The following is a 23368-nucleotide window of genomic DNA, read 5'->3' on the forward strand; positions in this document are numbered from 1 at the left end:
ATTCAAGAGGGCGAGGCAAGGGCAGGAGCCGTGCTGAGTCCACGCAATGCTGGACTCACAAACCAACCCCGTCAGCTTCCTGCGGCTGCATCCTGACCCCGGGGTATCCCCTCCTCCCCCAGGGAAGAGCAGTGTGCTATGCGTTACGGAGTGCCAAGCACTCCGCTGGGATGGAGCAGGTATTGTTTCTAATCCTCACAAAGCCCTGAGAGCTAGGTAACTATTAGGCCCATTTTACACACTAGGAAGCATCAGGCTCACTGGGCTTCCCTGGTGAATCAGATGGTAAATAATCTGGCTGCAAATACAGGAGATTGGGATTCGACCCCTCGACTGGGAAGATCTCCTGGAGAAAGGAATGACTACACACCCTAAAAATATTCTTGCCTGGAAAAATCCCATGGACAGAGAAGCCTGGCAGGCTACAGTGCATAGGGTCTCACAGAGTCAGACACAACTGAGTGACTAACATTTACTTACTCAGGCTCACTGGGGAAAAGGGCTTGCCCACACAGCACAGACTGGCCGGACCGAGGTCCACTCATTCCACAGGCTGCCTCCCCAGTCTGGGATGTGGGACTCTGGGCTGCCTACTAGGTGGGAGGGCAGTGCGGGGACACACAGGGATGCACCGAGGCAAGCTTGGGGGTGGCTTCAGGGTCTACCTAGTAGGACTCTTCCACTAGCTGCATGACCTTAGAAACCCACCCCCAACCTCAATCCCCCATTCTGATCTGTAAAATGGAGGGGTCAGACCTCCCACCCAGGGTTCAGGAAAAGCAAACAACATGAGTGAAAGCTTCTTTGTAAACTGTGAAGAGCTGTGCACACGTGAGCAGCTGTTCCTTCACGTGGATGAGAGAGGCTGGGATAGGGAGGAGAGAAAGGCAAAAGAGATGGGTGCTGATGTCAGCCCAGGGAGGCTGGAGGCCCAGGCTTCACGCCTGCCTTGGGACGACACTGAACATGTCTGGGCTGCATATGGTGGGTCAGCCTGGAGTGGCCCTGGGCCTGGCCAACCCTGGCCCCCGGCTGGCCCCCACGCACCGGCAGTTGGAGGGCACGTCAGTGAAGACTCGGAGCAGGAACTCGCCAGTGTGGCCTGGCTCGAAGGTGGTGGGGATGATGACGTAGCGGCCCTCGGGCTGCTCCGTGCGCAGGAAGACGCTGCGGGAGTTGATGTAGATGGAGCTGGCGGCCCGGTGCTGCAGGCTGTGCATACGGTACTGGCGGTTCTCCTCCACCTGCCGGGGGGCGGAAGCACTGGGTCTCAAAGAGCCCCCCTCTCATCCCACCCTGCATCTCTCATCTCCGCCCTCCTCGATGACCAGAATAGGCAAATCTACAGTCAGAAGTAGACCAGCCTCTGCCTAGGGCTGGGGGGCCGGTGGGGGGGCCAGGTGGATAACACTGGGTAATGTCGACTAAAGGGCCTGAGGTTTTTTTTGCAGGTGATGAAAGTGTCTTAAAGTTGATTGTGGTGATGGCGCCCAACTCTATGAATACACTTTAAATGAGTGAATCATGTGGTCTGTGAATTATATCTCATGAAGCTGTTGGGGTGGGAGGCAGTGGCAATGGGAATCCCCCTGGTGACAATGTCCATGGGGTTTCTGGCATCATAACAGAACCAAGTAGCACTGTCTGTCTAGGTCACAGCATGTGTCCAGAAATGACATCACCAGCTTATAGGATATGCTAGACCATTTCATTCCTGGAATAAGCACCATGATAAGCTACAGTCACATCAGCAAAGGTCATGCCACATCAAAGTCACAATATTAGCACACAGGGAGTGTCCCAACACACTGACATGTCATAATACGACCCAGCATACCAAAGGCCAGGGCCTCAACTCAGGCCATGGATTTAGCAGGTACACATAGTTTCACTGGGTTCTTGGTGTCTGGCAGGCCCACACTGTCCATCTATGCTGAGTGTCATCACACATGGGGCATCACAACATGTGGAAGGTCTCAGGGCCCGGGCCAGGGAGCGGTCGGTGGGAACCCTACCTGGCTCTGCCCAGGATGCCTCCTCCCAGTGCCCAGCAAGGCCTCCGACTCAGAGGGACCAGAGCCCTGAGGGAAGGAGCAATGTGGGGCCTCCCAGAGCCTAGCCCCAACTGCCAGCAATCTTCCCCTTTCCTGTCCAGACAGCCTGTGGTTCTGGGGCAGGAAGAAGTCAGGCTGCAAGTTCCCATGGGGCCAATGCAAGGCAGGCTGGGCATCTGTGGGGACTGAGACAGGACCCGTGTCACAGCATACCCAGGGCATCAGCCAACGTGTCCAGGGTGACACGGTGAGGTCAGAGGCCAAAGTGTTCCAGAAAGTTCCCCCCTAGGCCCAGGTAGCTCAGACTCTCCTCGCCCAGAGCAGGGGTGCAGTGGCCTCACCTTGTAGATGTCGAAGCCAATGGCCAGATTCTCACCCTTGCCATCCCGGCGGGTGGACTGTTTTGGCCGCTGCTGGATGCAAATCAGCACTTCATCTTCTGGCTTTTTGACATCAAAGATGTACTGTGGGTGGGGCAGAGAAAGAAGGACGTGTAGTGAGACCTTACCCAAGAAGACGGGCTAGCTGGCTCCAGAAGCTGTGTGTGCTTGGGCGAGTCACATCACCTCTCTGAGCCTCAGTCCCTCATCTGTGAGATGGGCTGACAATGCCCAACCCTGCATGTGGGGTGGGAGGACTTGGGGAAATGATGGATGCTCAGCTTCAAGACTTTAAGACTTCATTGAGCAGTTGGTGCTCAACGAAGGCACACCAGGAGTGAGGACTAGGTGGGTTCCAGGGTCATGACCAGGGGGGCTGCAGAGGAGGGTCCCTGTGGGGAGTCAGCCTGGCTGAGTTCCCCCAGAAGGAGCAGCGCTGTGTGTGGAAACAAGGGATCTGAGCCTGAGCTCAGCCTCTAAATAAAATGTCCCTATAGCTCTTGTCAGGACACTCATTAGTCCTCCGGGCCTGTTTCCTCATCTTGACCATATGCAGGTCAGATCATGAGGCTGGGGGTGACAGGACCACCCAGACATGCCCATCCAACCCCACTGTACAAACAGATGTGCTGAGATCCACGGAGCAAAAAGGATGTACCCAGAGTCACACAGGAGGCCACGGCAGGACTTTGGCGGGGGCCCCACAGCTGCTCGAGGGGCGGTGGGTGGGGGTCCCGAGGGAGGCCCACCTGCGGGTTCTGGAAGAAGGTGTCCTTGTGGTTGATGCAGCCCCCGCTTCGGTTCTGCAGTGGGTCCTCGTGCCGCGTCCAGGCGCCACGCAGCCGGGCCTCCTCCCACGTCTTGTGGATGCTCAGGTAAGATGTGTTGATCAGACGGCACTTGATGATATCGGTGAAGTAGCGGCACAAGTCCTCAAAAGTCATCCTGGGTGTGGCAAGGGGCTGAGCCAGCCGGGCCCCCTCCCCGCCAGCTACCCACTCACCCCACACCCTCTGGACCATGGCCCACACAGCAAGCGCAGTCATGGCTTCACAGGGACCCTTCACATCTCCTGTGGCCTCAGTCTCCTGCTTTGTAAAATGGGCATCAATCTAACAGCAGCTGCCTACTTCACAGAGTTTGCACAGGAACTAAGCGATGCAATAAAAACATGTAGTACAACTTCTGGCAGAAAGGAGTTGGCAAAGGCTGGCTGTTACAATCATTACTAATACGAATGACTGATATGTACAGCCCTCTACAGTTTCTAAAGCATATTTCCATCCATTATAGTCGACAGCTAGTGGTATGAACCCTTGCCAGGTGAGCTGCAGTGACCAGGATGCTGCCACCCCTCCAGGAGCCTGGGTGGGAGGAGGGGAAGGGCCCACCCCCCTTCAAGTGTGCACAAACATGAGAATATGCACATATATGCATCAAGGGTGAAGATATATAAGAAAGGCCTTATGAAAAATTCTTTCCATTCCCGATGAGGGTTTTCTACTGCTCTTTTAGTTCAACTGGCCCCAGAGCCAGACTGGGCGAAGTGGATCTTGTCCACAGGAGCCCAGACCAGAGGACCTAGGGGGGCCCCCTGCAGCAGCTCTCCTGACACCTGCGAGAGGTGACCTCACTAGGGTGCCAGAGGTGCCATCTACCTCTGGGTCTGCCTGGAGCCCTCATAGCATCTCCCACACACAGGGTACCCTGTACCCCTCCAGGAAGTGGCTCAGTCTCCAAATAAAGTGTCCTGCGGAAGACAGACACTGAGCCTAGCATACAGCCAGGGCTAGACGTAGAATGAATGAATGCAACGGTGAATGAATGCAGGAATCATGAATATGCTCTTTAAGCCAGGCTGTTACGATCTTCCCAGCCCACCTGCCTTGCCTTCCTGAACTCACTCTCCCCAAACCCAAGCATGCTCTGTTGCCTCTGGGCTGGGTCTCCACAAGGCTCCTTTGCACCCTGAGTCTTAGCTCCTCTGTGAGGCCTCTCCTCTTCCTACCTGCTCTTGGCATCAGGCAGCCAGGTGCCCTACGTCCTCTGGTCAATTGCCCACTAGTACCTGGTCTAGTACCCTGGTCTACTTGCCGAGGGCTCCACCTGGGTACCAGAGCAGCCCAGGGTCCCCTGAGGTGGGAAGTGGGGAACTATGAGGACAAAATGGTCCATTCTGCCCAATTCACTTCGCAGAGGCAGAAACAGGCCCACAGAGATGCCGTAACTTGTCCAAGGTCACACGACAAGTTGACCATGAGGCATTGGCTAGAGCCCTGACTCCTGCCATCCTGTCTAGTGCTCCCTGCCTAGCACACAGGAGGGTCCCCTCTCAACCCTGGACACCTACCCTGGGCAAGGGCACACTCACCAGAACTCGCCGTCATCCTGCACGGTCACACCCAACTTCTCCCGCTCACTCTTGCTCACCTTCTGCCACTCCTCTGAGCTGGGATGTGAGCACAGGGAGGCAAGAGGGGAGAGGATCAGAGGAGGAACCCCAGCAGAGCCACCTTGGCAAGGGACAGGAGGCATGAGGGATGGCTCAGCAACAGGCCTCCATCAGTGTGGATGGTCGGGGGCACAGGGCCATGCCCAGTCCCTCTCCAAGAAGCCTTCTCTGCCCACTCTTGCAGGTAACTGTGGGCTGCCAGGACTTGGGGGGTCTGGGAGCCAAGCTTCAGGCTCAGGGAGAAGGGGGAGCTGACTCTCAATGAAGGGAGCTCCTTCAGTGGGGGTCTGGGCTCCACTCCTCTCCTGGCCTCACCAGGGCCATGAGCCAAGCACAGGGCAGTCACTCCCATTCCCACCCCTGGTGGCCTCCCTTCCTGCTTTCCTCACTCTTGCACCAGAGGGGTCTTTACATCCCCTAAGGAATCAGCTCCTCCCCGCCTCCAGACCTCCACCCACACTGAATCCACCCCCAGCCCCCCTCCAAAGACAGTCTTCTCCTAATGTCATCTTCCCCCAAATCCTTCAAGGCCCCAGCCCCGGTGCCACCTCCTCCAGGAGGCCCACCCTGGCCTTGCCCAAGTCCCCAGCCCTCGGCCCACCCACCTGGGGCCTGCCCTGTGCGTCCCCTCCCACCGCCCCACCCACTCCGCGCCCCGGGCCTCACGTGTCACTCCAGGGCCCATTCCACTCCCGCTCGCCCCAGGGGTTGCGCAGGCGGATCATGTCCAGCTTCTCCGACTTGAAGAAGGCCAGCAGGCCATGGCCCAGGCGCACCTTGCGCACATCCGTGATGGCGTACGCGTGGCCCTTCACCAGGCCACACGCCAGCCGGGCCTCCATGTCTGCCGCTGTCACTGCCTGTGGGACACAGCAGCTCAGAGGCGGGGCCTGTCGGGCTCCAGCGGGAGCAGGGGGCACGCCGCCCCCTACAGGACGGGGTGGGAATGGCAGCGCCGACGACCTTCCTCTGCGGTTAGGGACTGACCTGGCATTCACAGCCCTTTACAAAGCCTGGGGCCTGCAGTGGGGTCTGCCCACAGCTGTGCTGGAGTCCACTAGCACTGATGCAATTCTGCAACCTGGCTGTTAAAACATTAGCTCAACATCAACCATGGTGGGAGTATTTACACCACAGAAGTCAGCCAATCAGGGCTTTTTAATTTTCCAGATAGTCATTTTATCAATACACCACTTGGTCAGCCAAACATGGGTTCAAATTCTGCTTGAGTCCCCGCTTTTCCACCCAAAATACGAGCAGTCAGTGAAATAAGACAATCCTCTCGCAGCTCCCGGGCCTGTGCCAGCAGGCGGAAAGGGCTCCCTCCCCTCTTCCAGCCGCCTCATGGCTTGATTGTTTCAAAGCTTGGCTGAGGGACCCTCGAATGTATAGACACCCATCTCTCCAATACGAGAGGGCCAGAATGGGGGTGCTGGTTGAACAGTGTGGACAAGGCCTTAGGGCAGGGGGGGCCTGAAGCTTGTGCTGTCCAGCCCTGGGGAGGGGCTGCACCCTCTAACTGCTCCCCTCCTCCCGTGAGGCTGAGGGTCTGATTTATAAGCCAGCCTGGGTAGGGGTTCTGCCTGGGAAGCCATAGTCATCCCCCACCCCAATCAGGTCGATGAAGGGTTGTGGGGGTATCCTCTGGGGCTTGTTTCTGTGTGCTCACCTTGATGGAGGCACTGATGAGGCCTCCCCGGCTGTGCACTTTCAGCACACGCTCAAAGAGCTGGTTCCTCTTGGCCTCGTCATTGGCAAAGTCACCCTCAGTCAAGTCAATGGGCTCAGAAACCCCACCTGTGAAGTCCACCAACGCATCCGCCGTGTTGCCTCCATCCAGGGCCTGGTAACAGCCTGCCAGCCTGGAAGAAATGTGGAAAGAACTCCTAGCTCACATTCCCCAGCCTTATAGGGGAGATTTCTGAGACTCAGAGAGGTCAAGAGAACCACTAAGGTCACACAGCAGGTCACAACAGAGCCAATACCAAAACTCAGGTCTCCAGCTCTGAGGCCAACATCCATCCCATGAACCATACCATTTCGTCACTCAAATTCCCCTTTGCCTTCACAGCCTCATCTTCAAAAACAGGCTGTCTAGAAATCCAGCAATTCTTTTCAAAATTGTTAAAAGTTCATATGTCTTTTGACATATCATTTCTGGATGACTAACATTATTAATAACAATGTAAAACTGGAAATCATCTAAATGTCTAACAACAGGGAATTGATTTTAAAAGCTAATCCTGCATCTCAACTCTGGAACATTAAGCAGCCATTGAGCAAAATGCTAAAGGAATTCTTACTGCAGGGAAAATGCTAGTGCTTTCTTGTAACATTTGAAAAAACAATACAGTCATATTCCAATTATGTCTAAAACATATACAATAATTCACTTCAAAAAGATTAAGCATCTACTCCAGGTGGCACAGTGGAAAGAATCTGTCTGCCAATATATGAGACGCAAGTTCTATCCCCGGAGTCAAGAAGATCTCCTAGAGTAGGAAATGGCAACCCACTCCGATATCTTTGCCTGGAGAATGGACAGAGGAGCCTGGCGAGCTACTGTCCCTGGGGTTGCAAAGAGCTGGACACGACTGAGCAACTGAGCACAATACCACATGGGCAACATGTCAGATGCTAGAGACACACCTGTGGCTCCCTTAGGGTCAAGGTCTTAAAGGCAGAATACTGACTGTGAATGTGAGAAGCAAAATGGGCTATATGGCAAAACGTCCTTTCATATACCCACAGAACACCAGCAGAGGTTTTGCAAAGTAACCAACAAACCAAAGAGGCATCAAAGATTTTAGAAGAGCTGCCAGTGGTGGAGGAGGGTGTGGGGAGAGGGAAGGGAGGAAACGGAGACATGCAGAGGGGGCGGGCCTTGAGGGGATGATGTCATGCTGTCCAGAGCAGAGGAGCTGCCTCATTTATTAATCCAGATAGCCCAGAACTGGGAAGGGGAGAGCAGCGACCTAGGAGACCATGTACGAATATGGGAGAGCTTTATTATCCTCTGCATGGCTTTCTGTATTTTCTGGATTTGCTGTAACAGATACATATTCATTTTATAATTTAAAAAGTAAACAAACTTTAAAAAGAAAACAAGCAAGCATAAATTGTACAGCCCTCTGTGGAAAACAAGTTGGCGGTTACTTAAAAGTGTAAACACAGGGACTTTCCTGGTGGTCCAGTGGGTAAGACTCCAGCTCCCAATGCGGGGGGCATGGGTTCAACCCCTGGTCAGGGAACTAAGAGCCTGCATGCTGCATGGCACAACCAAAATTAATGAATAAATAAAAATACTCTGCAAATTTTTTTTTTTAATGTAAACACAGAACTACAATATGACTCAGGAATTCACGTCTAGATACTGGATTGGCCGAAAAGATCATTCAGGTTTTTCTATAACATCTTACTGAAAAAACCCAAATGAGCTTTTTGGCCAACCCAATACACATTACATAGACCTGAAAGCAAACACTCGAACAGATATTTGCACACCAGTGTTCACAGCAACACTATTCATAATACTAAGCATGTGGAGACAACTCAAGTGTCTATCAACAGACAAACAGATAAACAAAACGTAGCACACACATATGACAGAATACTGCTCAGCCATAGAGAGGAGCAGAGTTTAGATACACGCTACAACAGAGATGGACCCAGAAAACATGCTAATTGAAATAAGGCAGACACAGGAGGACAAGTACTCCACTTATATGAGCTACCTGGAATAGGAAAATTCATTGAGAAAAAAAGCAGAATGGAGGTTCCCAAGGTTGGGAGAAGGGATAAAAAGGGAGTTATTGTGTAGTGGGTACAGAGTTTATGTTGAGGATGATGAAAAACCATCACCGTCTATACTGGCTACAGACAGTGATGATGGGTACAAAGCATTGTGACTAACTGATGCCACTGAACTGTACATTTATACACGGTCAAAATGATAAATATTCTATTGGGGAAAATTTATTTAAATAATAAAATCTTTTTTAAAAATAATAAAACTTATTAAAAAAAAAAAAAAGAGCAAGCCTACCAAGTCACTGAGTGGGTCTCCCAGAATGGGAGGAAAGGAGCTTGCACCTAGGAACCTGGTGACCACCAGGGGGCGGGTTTGCTTTCTTAAGACTAAAAATGGAAGCTTCCTTAATGGGTTTGTTTTTGATGATGGAGTTTTTGTTTTTTCCCTTTACATTTACACACACACTGTGTGTGTCCCAGGAGAGGGACAAATGCATCTGGAAGGAGGAACCAGGGAGAGGCTCCTGGTTCCAGAGCCAGCAACTGGTCTCTGACTCTGCTGCCCATCCTGCCCCAGGCCTGCACCTGTCCTGCAGGGCCTGGGCAGGTCACTCCGCCCCAAAGCCTTCCACAGCTCAGCAAACCTTTGCTCAAGCCCATGCTGGCAACACAGGGCCTGGGACAGAGCAGAAGGAGGGTTCAGCAAAGCTCGAATGGCTGGACAGTCTGGTAGACAGACCGATGGGTGGAGGAAGGGGAGGCCCAGGGAGCAGGGGTTTGGCCCAACCTCCTCGACCAGCCTGGCTTGGAGACAGCACAGCCCCAACAAGGCCTCCAAGGAGGGCTTGGCAACTCGGATCTTTGGAAACGAACCGTCAACCGAAATGGAGCTGCTGGCTCTGCCCCCCACCCCGCTACCTGCAGGACACCTGCCTGGGCCTCCGTCTTCCCAGGTAGAAGCAAGTAACTATATGAGGACCTCACACGAGGTGCCCAGGGGCCCTTCAGCCCGGGCCTCCACCGCACCTGGCGAAGGTTCAGCTGGCTGTGCTCTGGGTACTGGGCTCTGAACTTGCTGTGTCTGCACCTGCCCCTCACCTGTGTGTGTGTGTGGCTGCAGCGAGATGAAGACCCCCAGAGCCCAAGAACAGCGCCACCCCAGCCTGGCCGCCCACCCACCCCCACTGGCACCTACTTGGCATAGGCCTTCTCCACCAGGGCACACCAGAACTCGTTGCGGGAGCTGGAGTGGCAGTAGATGAGCTGGTTGTTGACCGTGGGCAGCCGGTCATCGATGACCACATCCACCCACTCCCCGAAGCGCCAAAAGTGGAAGTGGAAGATGCCCGCGTAGGCATTGGGCTTCTCGGGGTCCCACTCCTGCTCCTTCCAGTCTGGGATGACCTGGATCGGGAGAGAGGCATGATGGGGACACAGTGAGGGTCAGAGCCAGCTTTCTGAGGAAGTGGGAACTAAATGGAAAGGAATACTGGGTTCACTCCCCATGGCTGCCATGAACCAATGCCGAGTCCTTCTTATCTCCGGGCCTCTGTGTCCCCACGCTTGTAGGGGCTGGAGGCTCCGTAAGATTCTATGAGCTTCCCCCTCCCGCCCATCTGCATCCTCCCCTCAGAAATATAGCACATTCATCTCAGTCCTGCCCGGTCAGTGGTACCGCCAGAAACTCCCTCCTTGCATCCTGCCCGAGCCAGAAGCCGGCAGTCACACCGGCCTCCCCTCTTTCCCTTTCTCCATCCAATCTGAGCACCCACATTCTTTGAAAATCCGTCTCCTCCTCTCCATTCCTCGGCACCGCCCTGGCCCAGTCCTCCATATCCTCACCCTAGGGCAGGGTAACAGCATCAGTAGCCACACCCACCCCTGCACCGCACAGCAGCAGAGAGAGCTGTCTGATCAGGTCACTTCCCTGGAAAATAAGGTCCAAACCCTTCATGTGCTCTGTCCCTACCCCACCTCCCCAGGCTCATTTCTCTGCCCTCATCCACCCCAGTCCCCACCTGCTGTGCCCTGCTCCAGGCTTTGCTTAGAAACTCTGTACCTGCTCTTCCTCCAGCTGACTCTCACTGGTCCTTTAGGGCCTACCCTCCTCCTCCAGAAAGCCCTCCTTGACTCTTCAGACTAGGCCAGCACACCTGTCTATCCATCTCATGGCCCCTGGCACTTCTCCTCTGAGACACTTTCCCCAGTTATAATTACACAAGTGTGTGTTGTTGTGTTCAGCGCTGATAGTGTCACTGGAATGTCACCTATCTTAGTCAGTCAGGCAGAGACACGTCAATCGTGGTCACTGCTATCCACCCAGCACCTGGCCCTGAGAGGGTCCTTAATAAACGTGGTGAAGTGAAAGTCGCTCAGTTGTGTCCGACTGTTTGTGACCGCATGGACTATACAGTCCATGGAATTCCCCAGGCCAGAATACTGGAGTGGGTAGCCTTTCCCTTCTCCAGGGGATCTTCCCAACTCAGGGACCGAACCCAGGTCTTGTGCATTGCAGGCAGATTCTTTACCAGGTGAGCCACAAGGGAAGCCCAATAAACGCGGTAACTGAATGTCTAAGTCCAAAGGCATTCACTGGGACTCTTAATAATATTATTTATGTAGCATCTTAGAACTCCATAAATAATCCATGGAGTTTACCAAGTCTCTGACCACCATGGAGTATCTCAGTTTAATTCACACAACCACCCCCATGAACAGATTACTATTATAACCATCCTTACTTTACAGATGAGAAAATCAAGGCTCAGAGAGGCGAAGCAACTTGTCTGGGGCCACATAATTAGAAAATACACACATTCCTTGGAGGCAGGCAGACCTGGGTTTGAAGCCAGGATTCAACCCAGGTCTGTCTGTTTCCAAATACTGAGTTCTGTCTCAGCGTGCACCACTCTGCACCCAGAGGCATGCTGGCACCAAGGACCCAGGTGATTCAGATATGGTCCCTGCCCTTGGCAGGCTCCCAGTCTGGAAGGAAAGGCAGGCATGCAGGCAAGTGCTGAGGCTGACACGGAGTATGTGGTGGGCCATGGAGAAAAGACAGAGGTGGGGCCGATCCTGGAGGACCAGCAGCAGCTTCTGAGCAGCTGTCCTGAGAGCTGACTCCTCCTAAGCAGTCGCAGACAAACAGAGGCAACCTGGGGCAGCAGGAAGTGGAAGGCAGGGAAAAACTTCACCCTGCTGAGTCAAGGGAATCTGCTGGCCCTTCTGGACACAGGACACAGAAGAGCCAAACCCCATCAAGACAATAAGAAGTTCCTTCTAGAAGAAAATCACTCCCGGGTATGGGGTCGGGAACGCAGGCATCGGGGCTGAGAAACTCGAGATGTGTCAGGAGGCTGTAAACCCCAAGACACAGACCAGCCTGAACACAGAGATGGAGTCCAAAATCTATTCCCAACCGCCACCCTCGTTAAGGATGCTTTTGTTTACACGCCTCTTACCATCAACAGGGATGCTGGCAAAGAGAAACACTCCCTAGTGGGACACTCGAGACCAAGAAAATGAAAATGCTAAGCACAGTGAGAGGTGTCCCAGGCACCAATGGAGCCCTGCCAAGGGCCACAGTGCCCAGAACACTGGGGCTGTCTTCCGAGGGGGGGCAGGAAGTCGCAGGCAGAGGCCACCCACAGACACAGGCAGGATTCACACTCAGGGCTCTGGAGCCTGACACAGCGTCTAGGACCCAGCAGGGACTCAAGATGAGCTGGTCCCTTTGCAGTCACTTCTGCGTTCCTTCTCAATGAAAACTCCCAGGCTGGCCTCTGTCCTGATCCCTGGCACGCTTCCCCACACTTGATTTCAGGACAGAAAAGTGTACCATAAATGGGTCCATGCAGGGGCCCAGAGCAATGGGGAGCCATAAGCTGGGAACACTGGCCTGGCCACTGCACCCTCCTCCACTCCCCCCCACTCTGAAAGCTCTGGACTGCATGGGATGGGGTTGGGGGAGGTAGGAAGAGGAGCTCTCACAGGAGCTGAGAGGTACCACTGGGGCCACAAGAGGATCATTAGGCAAACCCAGGGCTTGACTCTGAACTCTCTGTGACTCAAGAGGCAGCTAATGAGGCTCCAGGGCCTGTGATGTCAGGGATCCCGGTGGGCTTCAATTTCCTCCCCACATCACAGCCCTTGACCCCCAGGCCAGTCTTCTCACCCTTCAGCCCCTCCCTCTACCAGCCAGGGTACCGAGTGAGAGGAAGGTGAGCTGCCACGGGCACACAAACCAAACACCCACTAGACCAGGGGTTCCTGACTCCCTGACCATGGACCAGTGCCACGGCCTATTGAGAACCGGGCCACACATCAGGAGTGGCAGGCCAGCGAGAGACGTGTCCATCTGTATTGACAAGCCACTCATGAAGGCCTCCCTGATGGCTCAGCAGTAAAGAATCCACCTGCAATGCAGGAGATGCGGGTTCGATCCCTGAGTGGGGAAGATCCCTGGTGGATGAAATGGCAACCTACTCCAGTATTCTTGCTTGGAAGAAAATTTCCACGGACAGAGCAGGCTGGTGGGCTGCAGTCCATGGGGTCGCAAAGTCAGACACGACTCAGTGATTAAGCGCGGCAGCATCCACCGCTTGCATTACCACCTGAGCTCCGCCTCCTGTCAGATCAGGGGCGGCATTAGATTCTCACAGGAGTGAGAACCTGCTGTAATGAACCTGAATCACCCTGTAATCATCTCCCCTCCACCCCATCCAAGGAACAATTGTCTTCCATGAAACAGATCCTGGTGCCGAAAAGATTGGGGACTGCTGCTCTAGATCACATCCGGTCATGCAAAAAATCAAGGAGGCAATCAAAATATTCAGGACCAATCTGAAGAAGCTCCCACTAGCCATAGATGCGCCAAGCTGAGCAGCCATAAGGACAATGACTGTGATGAGTGAAAACACATCCAATATGTTCAAATTCATGAGATCATGATGATACTAACACAAACAAATAATTAGTCACTAGTGGAGGGTGGCAAGGAATCTACTGATCTTTTTGAAACTGGAAAGTGAAGGGGAAAACAAAATCCCGACTTTTCTATACAAACAGTGTTATAAAGTAACCACTATTAACCAACAGTGTTATAAAGATGAAGGGAGGCCTTTGCTAAGTCGCTTCAGTCGTGTCCGACTCTGTGTGACCCCATAGATGGCAGCCCACCAGGCTCCCCCGTCCCTGGGATTCTCCAGGCAAGGACACCGGAGTGGGTTGCCATTTCCTTCTCCAATGCATGAAAGTGAAAAGTGAAAGTGAAGTCGCTCCATCGTGTCGGACTCCTAGCGACCCCATGGACTGCAGCCTACCAGGCTCCTCCGTCCATGGGATTTTCCAGGCAAGAGTACCGGAGGGAGGCCTTTATCTGGTGATGAATCCCAGCTAAGAAAAGAGGAAGAAATTAAGAATACCACTCTCCTACTCTCTTGCAACCACTGACAAATGATGGATTTAGGCAATCATGGCTTCTAACCTCCACTTAGGAATGTGGATGGTTTCCATGTCACAGAAGAGACAACCAGAGAAGATGTACCTACTGAGAGAACTTCACTCATGAAGCAGTTGTGCCAAAAACCTTGTGCCTGAACCTTATCATGCCCCCAGAGGTAAGTCCCACCTCACAGGAAATGCAGAGCACAAACATTAGTCAACACCCTGAAAACAAAGCCTGCAAAATCTAGATGGTTCGAAGCCCCACAGGATAAGTGAGATTTCTTTAGCAAATAAATTGCAAAGAAAAAAAACATGAAAAGATGAAGGAGAACCACCAGACTGAAGTAATGGACCTTTATTTGGATTTGATTCAAACTGTAAAACATCCATGCAACCATTTATGACACAAACTGGAAATCAGAATATTTGCTGGATATTTGATGGTGGTAAGGAATTACTGTAAAATTATTTCAGCTATGTTACAGTATTATGATTACGGGTTTTTGCTTTGCTTCGAACAAGTCATTATCTTTCAGAGATGCATCCAAAAATATTTACAGAGGAAATGATATGCTGCCTCAGGAGAGAGGGTTGTGGTGGCTCAGACAGTAAAGAATCTGCCTGTAATGCAAGAGACCAGGGTTTAATCTGGGTTGGGAAGATTTCGTGGAGAAGGGAATGGCAACCCACTCCAGTATTCTTGCCTGGAGAATTCCATGGTCAGAGGAGCCTGACGGGCTACAGTCCATGGGGTCACAAAGAATCAGACACAACTGAGCTACTAATACTCTAGGGGAGAGAGGGCTGCAGAGGAAACAAAGATCAACCATGAGTTAGCAATTGCTGAGACAGAGCAATGGACACAGGGCTCACTAGGCTGTCTCCCTGCTCTAGGGTGTCTACAGCTGAAAAGCTCATCGCCATGGACACCAGGTCCCTGGCCCAGCATTCAAAGCCCTGCAGGCAGCTCTCAGCTTCACCCCTGAACACTGCCTCCCTCAGGCCCCACACGAATCTATACCCTGGGATGTAGACTCCAGGGTGTAGATTTAGGACACCTCAGCTTGGAACAGGTGGCTCCCTCTACTGGCCACACTCCAGACCCCGTCCCTCAGGGGGCAGCTGACCAGCAGCAGGCAGGGGCCTCCTGACTGACCCCACCTTCCCCTTGGGCAGCCTCAGGCAGCCCCCCTCCTCCAAGCTCCTTCCCACGTGGCTAGGCCCAACTCCACAGCTGGCTGTCTTCCCAGGAGGAAAAATCCGTACGTGCTGGCTGCAGAGAGGCCTTGGCCAGCTGGGGAGTTTGTACACGCTAGTGGTATGAAGGAAAAATGAAAATGGAGTTGGTTTTCCTAAGAACGCTCTTTAAAATGGGGCTGGGAGGCCACTGAGCAAGTGTGACTTATGCCTACCTCTGCCCGCATGGAATCTGAACTTTGACCACTTCTTGTTTTAACGCAGCCATCCAGAACGTCTGCCCAGTGTTCCAGAAACTCAAGATACTTACTGGATCCTTTACCCTAAAACAACTCGTGACAGTCTAGCCCTTGAGAACAAATACTTCCTTTAACAATCTTACGGCTTTTGCCTGTACAAGCCCCTGACTTTCTCTTCCCTGGAACACTCTTTCAGTTCTGTCTAACTCTGTATCTCCCAAGGAGTCCACATCTTTCTACCCTCCTTCCAAGACTATTTGTGAGCACTAAGATGCGTCAACTGTGGAGGGCTGTGCACACATGAGAGGTCATCCCTGCTGGTGTGTGGCATACATGATGTGTGCAACCTTGGGGTGACCTGGTCAATCTCCCTCCCAAGAGGAGAAAGGAAAACCTTGACAACAGCCCACTGGGCAGATGGGAAAAACAAGGCCTGACAGGGCTGAGCTATCTCCTTGGGCAGACAAGGCAGTGAGGCAAGAGCTCAGTGGGATTGCAAGCAACCTCACACATAGGTGGCCCTAGTGATAAATAATCCTCCTGCCAATCCAAGAGACATAAGAGACATGGGTTCAACCCCTGGGTCGGAAAGATCCCCTGGAGGAGGGCACGGCAGCCCACTCCAGGATTTTTGTCTGGAGAATCCCGTGGATGGAGGAGCCTAGCAGGGCTACAGTCCATAGGATCGCAAAGAGTCAGAAACTACTGGAGCGACTGCATGCACACCCATTCAGCCACCCACTGCAGAATCACCCAGAAACTTCAAAGCTTCACTGATGGGTGTGCCCCAGTGCCCCTTGGTGCCCTGGCACCTGGGCTCCTACCCCTTTCCTTACTGGGGCTTTTCCTGAGGGACTCCCACCCAGACCCAAGTGGCTGGGTTCAAATCCTGCTGGACTCTGGGCCAGTGAGTGAATGCCCATGTATGTGTACACAGAAGCATGTATGTGATGTGAAAGTCAGTATGTGCATCAGTGTGCTTCTGTGCAAGTGTGTGTGCATGTGTGTGTGCGTCTGCTCATGTGGCAGAGAGGGGACATCCCACAGATTTCTGCCTGAGACCCCAGCCACGGTGGGGCTGCGGGTCACAGGACTGCAGTGGGGTTTCTTTCCTGCATTCATTACCCAACTTGGGTGAGGTGAGCCACAGGCCTCTTCGACTCTTCAAGACGGAAGAGTCCCTGGTTCTTCTGAGCATCTGAAGTTTCTCAAGTCTCAGCTCCTGATTTCAAGAGTCTCAAACTCCTGAGTTTCAGATGCCATGACAAGAAGAGGCCAGGAAGATGGGTAACCCCCACCCCTAGCCCCTTGGGAGGAGAGCCCTGTGGCTCAGCACCCAGACAGCAGGGCACTGACACAACAGCAGGGGGCGCTAGGGATCCCTGTTCACAAGAGTGGGCCCAGCCAGATACTCAGAGAGAGCCGGGGGCAGCCCCCTCCCGCAGGGCTCCCAGGCTAGACTGTGAGGGTGGGAGGTCCCCTCCACTGGGGCCTTCCGAGCCCGGTGACGTGAAGAGACTCCCCTCCACCAAGACCACTCTGCCCAACCAGAGCAGGCCTGGACCCTGCCCGAGCCGCCACCTCTCTGTGCTGCGGCCAGAAGCGCCGGCTGCTGTGCTGCCTCAGGCAACGCACGTCACCTCTCTGCAGTGCGCTCTTCCTCCTAAACGTTCCTCTCACTCTCCTCTCAGAATCACTGTGAAAAGTGAGGACCCCGTGTCTACAGTAACTGAGAAAGTATTTACAACGAGCAGACCCAGAGAGGAAGCCCGTGGGCCACTCAGGAAGCTCAGCACTTCACTAACTCATTTCTTCTTCACAATGACCCTACACGGAAGGTACCATTATAAGCTCCCACAGAACGGCAGATGAGAAAACAGACTCAAAAAGGCCTCCTGGGGTCGCAGAGGTGGTGGCTGGTGGCAGGGCCAGGCAGAGCTTCTCACAGCACCTCACCCTGGCTCAGCGGGAGCCACGAGCTCAGGAAAGGGCAGGTCTGCTGGGGCTTTCTCACGGGTCCCACGGAAAGCGCGTCCTCACTTCACAGTCCCTGCCCTCCTCCCAGCCCAGCCTCAGGAACAGACCCCGGCCTTTACTGCTGCCCTTGGCAAGCGGGATGGTTGGTTTCCTCTCTCGGTTCCCCCCACACACACACCTCCCAGAAGCATCTTCAGGAGTGGATGGAGGCTGTGGCTGGACGTTGGGCTCGGGGAAGAGAATCAGGGCAGCAGCGGCTGCTCTGGGCAGGGCTCTGGGGTGGAGGAAGACGGGGCTGCGAGACCTGACTGGGGGTTGTTCTGAAGCAAAACCCGAAGAGTGGCCTCTGAAGCGAGGCCTGACCTTGTCTCTGGGGAGAAACCAGCCTCGCCTGGGGTCTGAGCCCTCCAGTGAGATGGGGGCATTGCCCCTGCCCATTCCAGGGGGCCAGGGTCATGGGGTCAAAGGTCCACAGATCCAGAGCTTGGTTCGCATATACACCCTCCCCGGCCCCCACGTCCGCTGTGACTTTGGGCAGGCAGCTTCCACCCTGGGCTTCTGTTGTCACCGTCCCAACACTCAGAGTGAGGCTCGGGCTCAGTTGGGGCACTAAGGCGACACGGTGACATGGAAGGTACCATGGAGTTTGAAACCAGGTGCCCTTATCCGGTCAGCAGGGCAGGAATACAAGGGCTTCACAGAAGCAGGCTGTTCCCTTTAGCAAGTCTGAGGCTGGCAGAGAGGCAGCAAATTAGTGACCGAGGCCAGATGAAACCTGGGCACAGGCCTGACCCTACCTACCCCTGAGCCACTCTCCTGTCCCGTCTGCCCCCGACCCAGCCACCCATCAAGGGAGGGAGACTCAAGGTGGAGCCTGACTTGGTGAGTTCCCCCCATCCCCTCTCAGCGCCCTCTGCCTCCCTGAGGCCTCACCCGGAGGCTGGTCTGGGAACCACTGGAGAAAAAACTGTCAGGGGTGTTGGTTTCTGGCTGGGTGTCAGGGCACCTGTTTCAAACTCCATCCTGACATGTGATCTTGGGCCGGTCACCTGCCTGCTCGGGGACTCATCCCTGAAAGCAGTGGCAGGAGGAGAGGGCAGGGGTGGAGAGGGCCCAGGGAGGGGGTGGCTCCTGACAAGAGAATGCTCACTACGAGGCGGGGCACACAGGCTTTACTGGGGACGCACAGTGGCCACGGCAGAGGCACTCATGCCTGAACGGGGCAGACGTGGTAGCAGGTGGGAGTACAAGCAGGCTGCACCAAGAGGGTCCCCAGAGCTGCAGGGAGAGGTCAAACAAAGACAGAAGGGCTGGGCCATCTGCCGGGGTCTGGCCTCCAGGCTGTCTCGGAGTCAGCAGAGAGCAAGCAGGAATTCTAGCATGTCCCGGAATAGACCCCTGAGCTTTGAGTTCGGTTGGACCATTGCTCACATCACAGTCAAACCTCCCGATGAAGAGTCCTACTCCAGCTGCTTCCATCTGCCTGCCTCTGAAGGAGGGGCCTGCCCTCCCAGCAGCGCCGATCACTAGGGTTGGCTCTCACCCTCCATCTCTCGCTGCCTCTGTTCCTAGGGCCCTCCAACCCCTCGACAGCTCTGCTTCTCAAGCAAACTGTCACAGGCACATCCCTGACAAAAAAAGAAGCGGGGGTGGGGGGGTGGGCGGCCGGCCTGGAGGCACTTTCTGAGGCGCCCCTGGCTGATGCCAGAACTCTGGGCCTGTGCAGTGTGAAGGGGAGTGAGGTTTGAGGGCTGGAACTGAATCTGCTGGCAACTGTGCCTCAGTTTCCCTCTCTGGTGAGTGGGTTGCCCCCAGCAACCTCTGAGGCCAGTGTTTCACCGTCATACCACACTGCCAACCCCAGCCCATTTCTGACCATCAGCTGTCACAACTGCTCTCCCAGGCCATGTCCATCCCCACCCTTCGACTCCACCAAAGATGCCGCTCCGGGACGACACACTCACCATCTCCCAACAGTCACCCAGGAAGAGCCTGACATCCCAGCAGGCCCCAGAGATGCTACTGCCTCCAGCTCTAGGACTCTGGGTCTCCTCTATCCAGCTTCCCCGCCTCCCCAAGCAGAGGGATATCTGCTTACTATACCGCTCCCCACTTCACTGCATGAACCTCCAAGTCTCCCAGCTCAGAAGCACCTCATCCCCAGTGTCACCCTGATCAAGCTCCTGCTAAAGGCCACCAGGCAACCAGCTGGGTGATTATATGATAGGTCATCTAAAGTCACACTTGTTCACAGGGCAGGTACAGAATACATCCAAATGAGCGTAGCATGATCCCTCTTGATATACATGTATACGTATGGATAGACAGACTTCCCCTTCACTTCTCCCCTCCTGAAGTCATTCTCAGAAGAACGAGAGTTGGTCTGCACAGCCCCCAGCATGCCAGTCACTCCCCATGCCCAAATCAGCTCCCACAGCACCCTGGCCGAATGTGTTAAGGGTAAGGTGTCGTGGGACCACACAAGGTACTCAGAGAAGCACCTTCCTGGGCTCTCGGGCTGGGTGTTCACCTCCGGACACGGACTCCAGGGACAGGCCTTGTGGCCAGGAGGGCAGCAAATGCCTGTTTGCCAGACTCTCCAAGGAGGCTGCTCTGTCGTCTCTGCCTCCCTGTCTCTGGAGGAAGCCGGATGGCTGGTTCTTTAGATGAGTCTCTCTCTGCTTGTTGCTGTCTGTATCTTGGTCTCTCTCTCAGTCTCTCCCAGCGATGGAGCAGAGAGAAGGCAATGTCCCATGGCCTCTCGTCTTCCCACACTGGCCCCGACCAGGCCACCACGGTCTAGGGCAGAAGCAGGGGGAGCCGGCTCAGCTTCTAGACTACAAGGAGTTTGCATCTTCCTCCCGTGAGCGGGGAGCGTCAGCACCAGGGAAAGGAGAGGAGGAAGGACGCAGGCTCGGGTCCCTCCAAGCCAAGTACAGGCCAGCAGCTAGAAGATAATGTCCCCAAACACGGCTGGGGTGGGGGAGGGGGGAAGGGGGCAGGCAAGTGGGCAAGGGGAGGGGGTGGCAACCAGCAGCTGCCATCAGAGCTGGTTAAAGACCACGGAAGCCTTGAGGTTGGTGGGCTCGAGGCCCTCGCTGAAGGTGATGAGGAAGTACATGACCTTGCGGATCTTGGCCAGGTCGGACAGGCGCTCCCCGAACTCCAGGGCGTCGGCCTCATTCCAGTCCATGGCTTCCGAGTCCTCCTTGCGCCAGAAGATGGCCGCGGGGTCGAGCAGCTGCCGCGTCATGAGGTTGGTGAGGTCGGGCGTCCAGTTCTGGGAGGTGCCCGTGATGGTGACCTTGCCCGGCTGGTCCAGCACGACATCCCAGCGCTCAAACTGCAGCCTGTGCTGCTGGATGAAGTCAATGCGGTACACGGACTCGGCCGGCCGCAGCAGCTTCTCGCCATCCTGGCGCTTCTGCCCGCGCTGTTTCAGGCTCTCCACGCGCAGCCGCATCTGCTTGGTCAGGTCCCGGTCCAGGACTAAGGGCATGCTGAGCTGCGAAGGCTTCGGCTCGTCCTCCGCCATGGCCCACTTGCTGCTGCTGCTGCTGCTGCTGCTGCCGCCTCCACCGTCTGGCAGCCGAGTGGACTTGGGGCTCACCACGGAGGCAAGAGGCCACCGAAGAGGGGCCCCACCTCCCTACTGACCCTCCCCTTGCCCCGCCCCCTTTACCACTGGCTTGTCCCTGCCCCACCCAGTCTTCAAAACGGGGTGCCTAGGAGGGCGGGATCCCCAATGCCATCTCCTCTGCTCATCGCAGAAGTGGTAAGGGAGGCGCTGCAGGCAGGCAGGACAGCAGCAGGCTCCTTGGGGACCAACTGCTGATGTCAATTGCTGTGGCAACCGCCCTGGCTACCATGGATGGGCCGGGAGCTGACTTGTTGTGAAGAGGGAGCATTGCTTACAGGCATTAAGAGGACCAGAGGTGGGGGGCAAGTGCTCACAGTGGGGAGAGGCTGAAGAACCCCTGGCAGGAGTTAGGGGGTAGGGAACAAGTACCAGAGGGGCCCACCAATTTGAGATTTGACAACCCATTCCAGTATCCTTGCCTTTAGAATTCCATGGACGGAGGAGCCTGATGGGCTACAGCCCGTGGGATCACAAAGAGTAGACATGATTGAGTGACTAACACTTTCACACTTTTCACTTCACTAAGCCAAATCTCGGAGCCCTCCTCAACACGGCCTCACCTTTACCCCTCCATACCCATTGCCAAGGCCTGTCGGTTACCCTGAAAGCTCTCCTCCCCAGCCCAGGCACCATCTCTCACCTAAATCCATGTTCTCAAAGTCTAGGGAACATCACAGTCACCTGCAGGACTTAAAACACAGTTTGCTGGGCCCCACCCCAGAGTTTCAGATTTAACCTATCTCTCATGAGGCCTGAGAATCTGCATTTCATCCCAGGTGATGCTGATGCTGCTAGTCCAGGAACTGTGTTCTGAGAATCACTGACCCAGTCTACAGCCATACCACCCTGAATGCACCTGATCTCATCTGATCTTAGAAGCTAAGCAGAGTCGGGCCTGGTTAGTACTTGGATGGGAGAATCACTAACCCAGATGATTCCTGCCTGCTGGCCCTGCCTCAGCCCTGTACCGCATGGCAGCCACATGCCCAGGAATCTCCTCTACTAAAATCCCACCACTTATTACACCTGTATCAAGCCTCAAGTTTCCCCCAGGAGACTTAAGGCCGTGGAAGAATCTGAGAAATGTTTATATACTCAGTACTTGAAGGAGAACCAGGAGCTCCACTATTATATGTGGGCAAAGGAAAGAAATAGAGTATATGAGTGTAGCTGGGGGTGGGGTGATGGAAAAGGGAAGCTGCCATGACATGCCACACACACAGAGAGAGGACAGAAGCACAGGCCAAAGTACAATAACCGAAAACAATCTAGGGTCTAGTGGACCATGTGTGTGTTCAGTTGCTATAGTCGTGTCTGACTCACTGTGACCCCAGAGACTAGCCCACCAGGCTCCTCTGTCCATGGGATTCTCCAAGCAAGAATACTGGACTGGGTTGCCATGCCCTCTTCCAGGGGACCTTCCCGACCCAGGGATCGAGCCTGGGTCTCCTGAATCACAGGCAGATTCTTCACCACTGAGCCACCAGGGAGGCCCCTAGTGGACCACAAGCATTTTGTTGTTTAGCCACTCAGTCATGTCCAGCTCTTTTTGACACCATGGACTGCAGCATGCCAGGCCTGCTTGTCCCTCACCATCTCCTGCAGCTTGCTCAAACTCATGTCCATTGAGTCAGTGATGCCATCCAACCATCTCATCCTCTGTCATCCCCTTCTCCCGCCTTCAATCTTTCCCAGCATCAGGGTCTTTTCTAAAGAATCAGTTCTTCACATCAGGTGGCCAAAGTATTGGACCTTCAGCCTCAGCATCAGTCCCTCCAATGAATATTCAGGATTGATTTCCTTTAGGATTGACTGGGTTGATCTCTTTAAGTCCAAGGGACTCTCAACAGTGTTCTCCAACACCACAGTTCAAAAGTATCAATTCTTTGGCGCTCAGCCTTTTTTATGGTCCAACTCTCTCATGACTACTGGAGAAACCATAGCTTTGACTAGATGGATCTTTGCTGGCAAAGTAATGTCTCTGCTTTTTAATATGCTGTCTAGGTTGGTCATAGCTTTTCTTCCAAGGAGCAAGTGTCTTTGAATTTCACGGCTGCAGTCGTGAAATCTGCATGAAATTTGCAGTGACCATTTGCAGTGATTTTGGAGCCCATGAAAATAAAATCTCTCACTGTTTCCATTGTTTCCCCATCTGTTTGCCATAAACTGATGAGACTAGATCTTCGTTTTTTGAACGCTGAGTTTTTAAACCATTTTTTTCACTCCTCTTTCAC

General features: G+C 54.2%; 2 protein-coding genes across 2 annotated transcripts in view; both read right to left on the bottom strand.

Moving 5' to 3' along the window:
- The window catches only part of CAPN5 (calpain 5), a 56525-nt gene that overhangs the window by 4698 nt on the left and 28459 nt on the right, over positions 1 to 23368 (bottom strand). Inside the window, exons 4-10 of the mRNA XM_018059308.1 lie at positions 9832 to 10040; positions 6556 to 6748; positions 5553 to 5746; positions 4806 to 4883; positions 3184 to 3379; positions 2396 to 2518; positions 1048 to 1244 (exon numbers count right to left, since the gene is read on the bottom strand). Coding sequence (XP_017914797.1) covers positions 1048 to 1244; positions 2396 to 2518; positions 3184 to 3379; positions 4806 to 4883; positions 5553 to 5746; positions 6556 to 6748; positions 9832 to 10040 — 1190 coding nt within the window. The remainder of the gene's footprint in view (positions 1 to 1047; positions 1245 to 2395; positions 2519 to 3183; positions 3380 to 4805; positions 4884 to 5552; positions 5747 to 6555; positions 6749 to 9831; positions 10041 to 23368) is intronic.
- On the bottom strand, positions 20487 to 21114 carry OMP (olfactory marker protein). The gene has a single exon (XM_018059309.1). It carries the CDS (start codon positions 21027 to 21029, stop codon positions 20538 to 20540), a length of 492 nt encoding a protein of 163 aa, XP_017914798.1. The 5' UTR covers positions 21030 to 21114; the 3' UTR covers positions 20487 to 20537.

The sequence above is a fragment of the Capra hircus genome, chromosome 15 (genome assembly GCF_001704415.2).
Source record: "Capra hircus breed San Clemente chromosome 15, ASM170441v1, whole genome shotgun sequence".
In the NCBI taxonomy this organism is placed as follows: Eukaryota; Metazoa; Chordata; class Mammalia; order Artiodactyla; family Bovidae; genus Capra; species Capra hircus.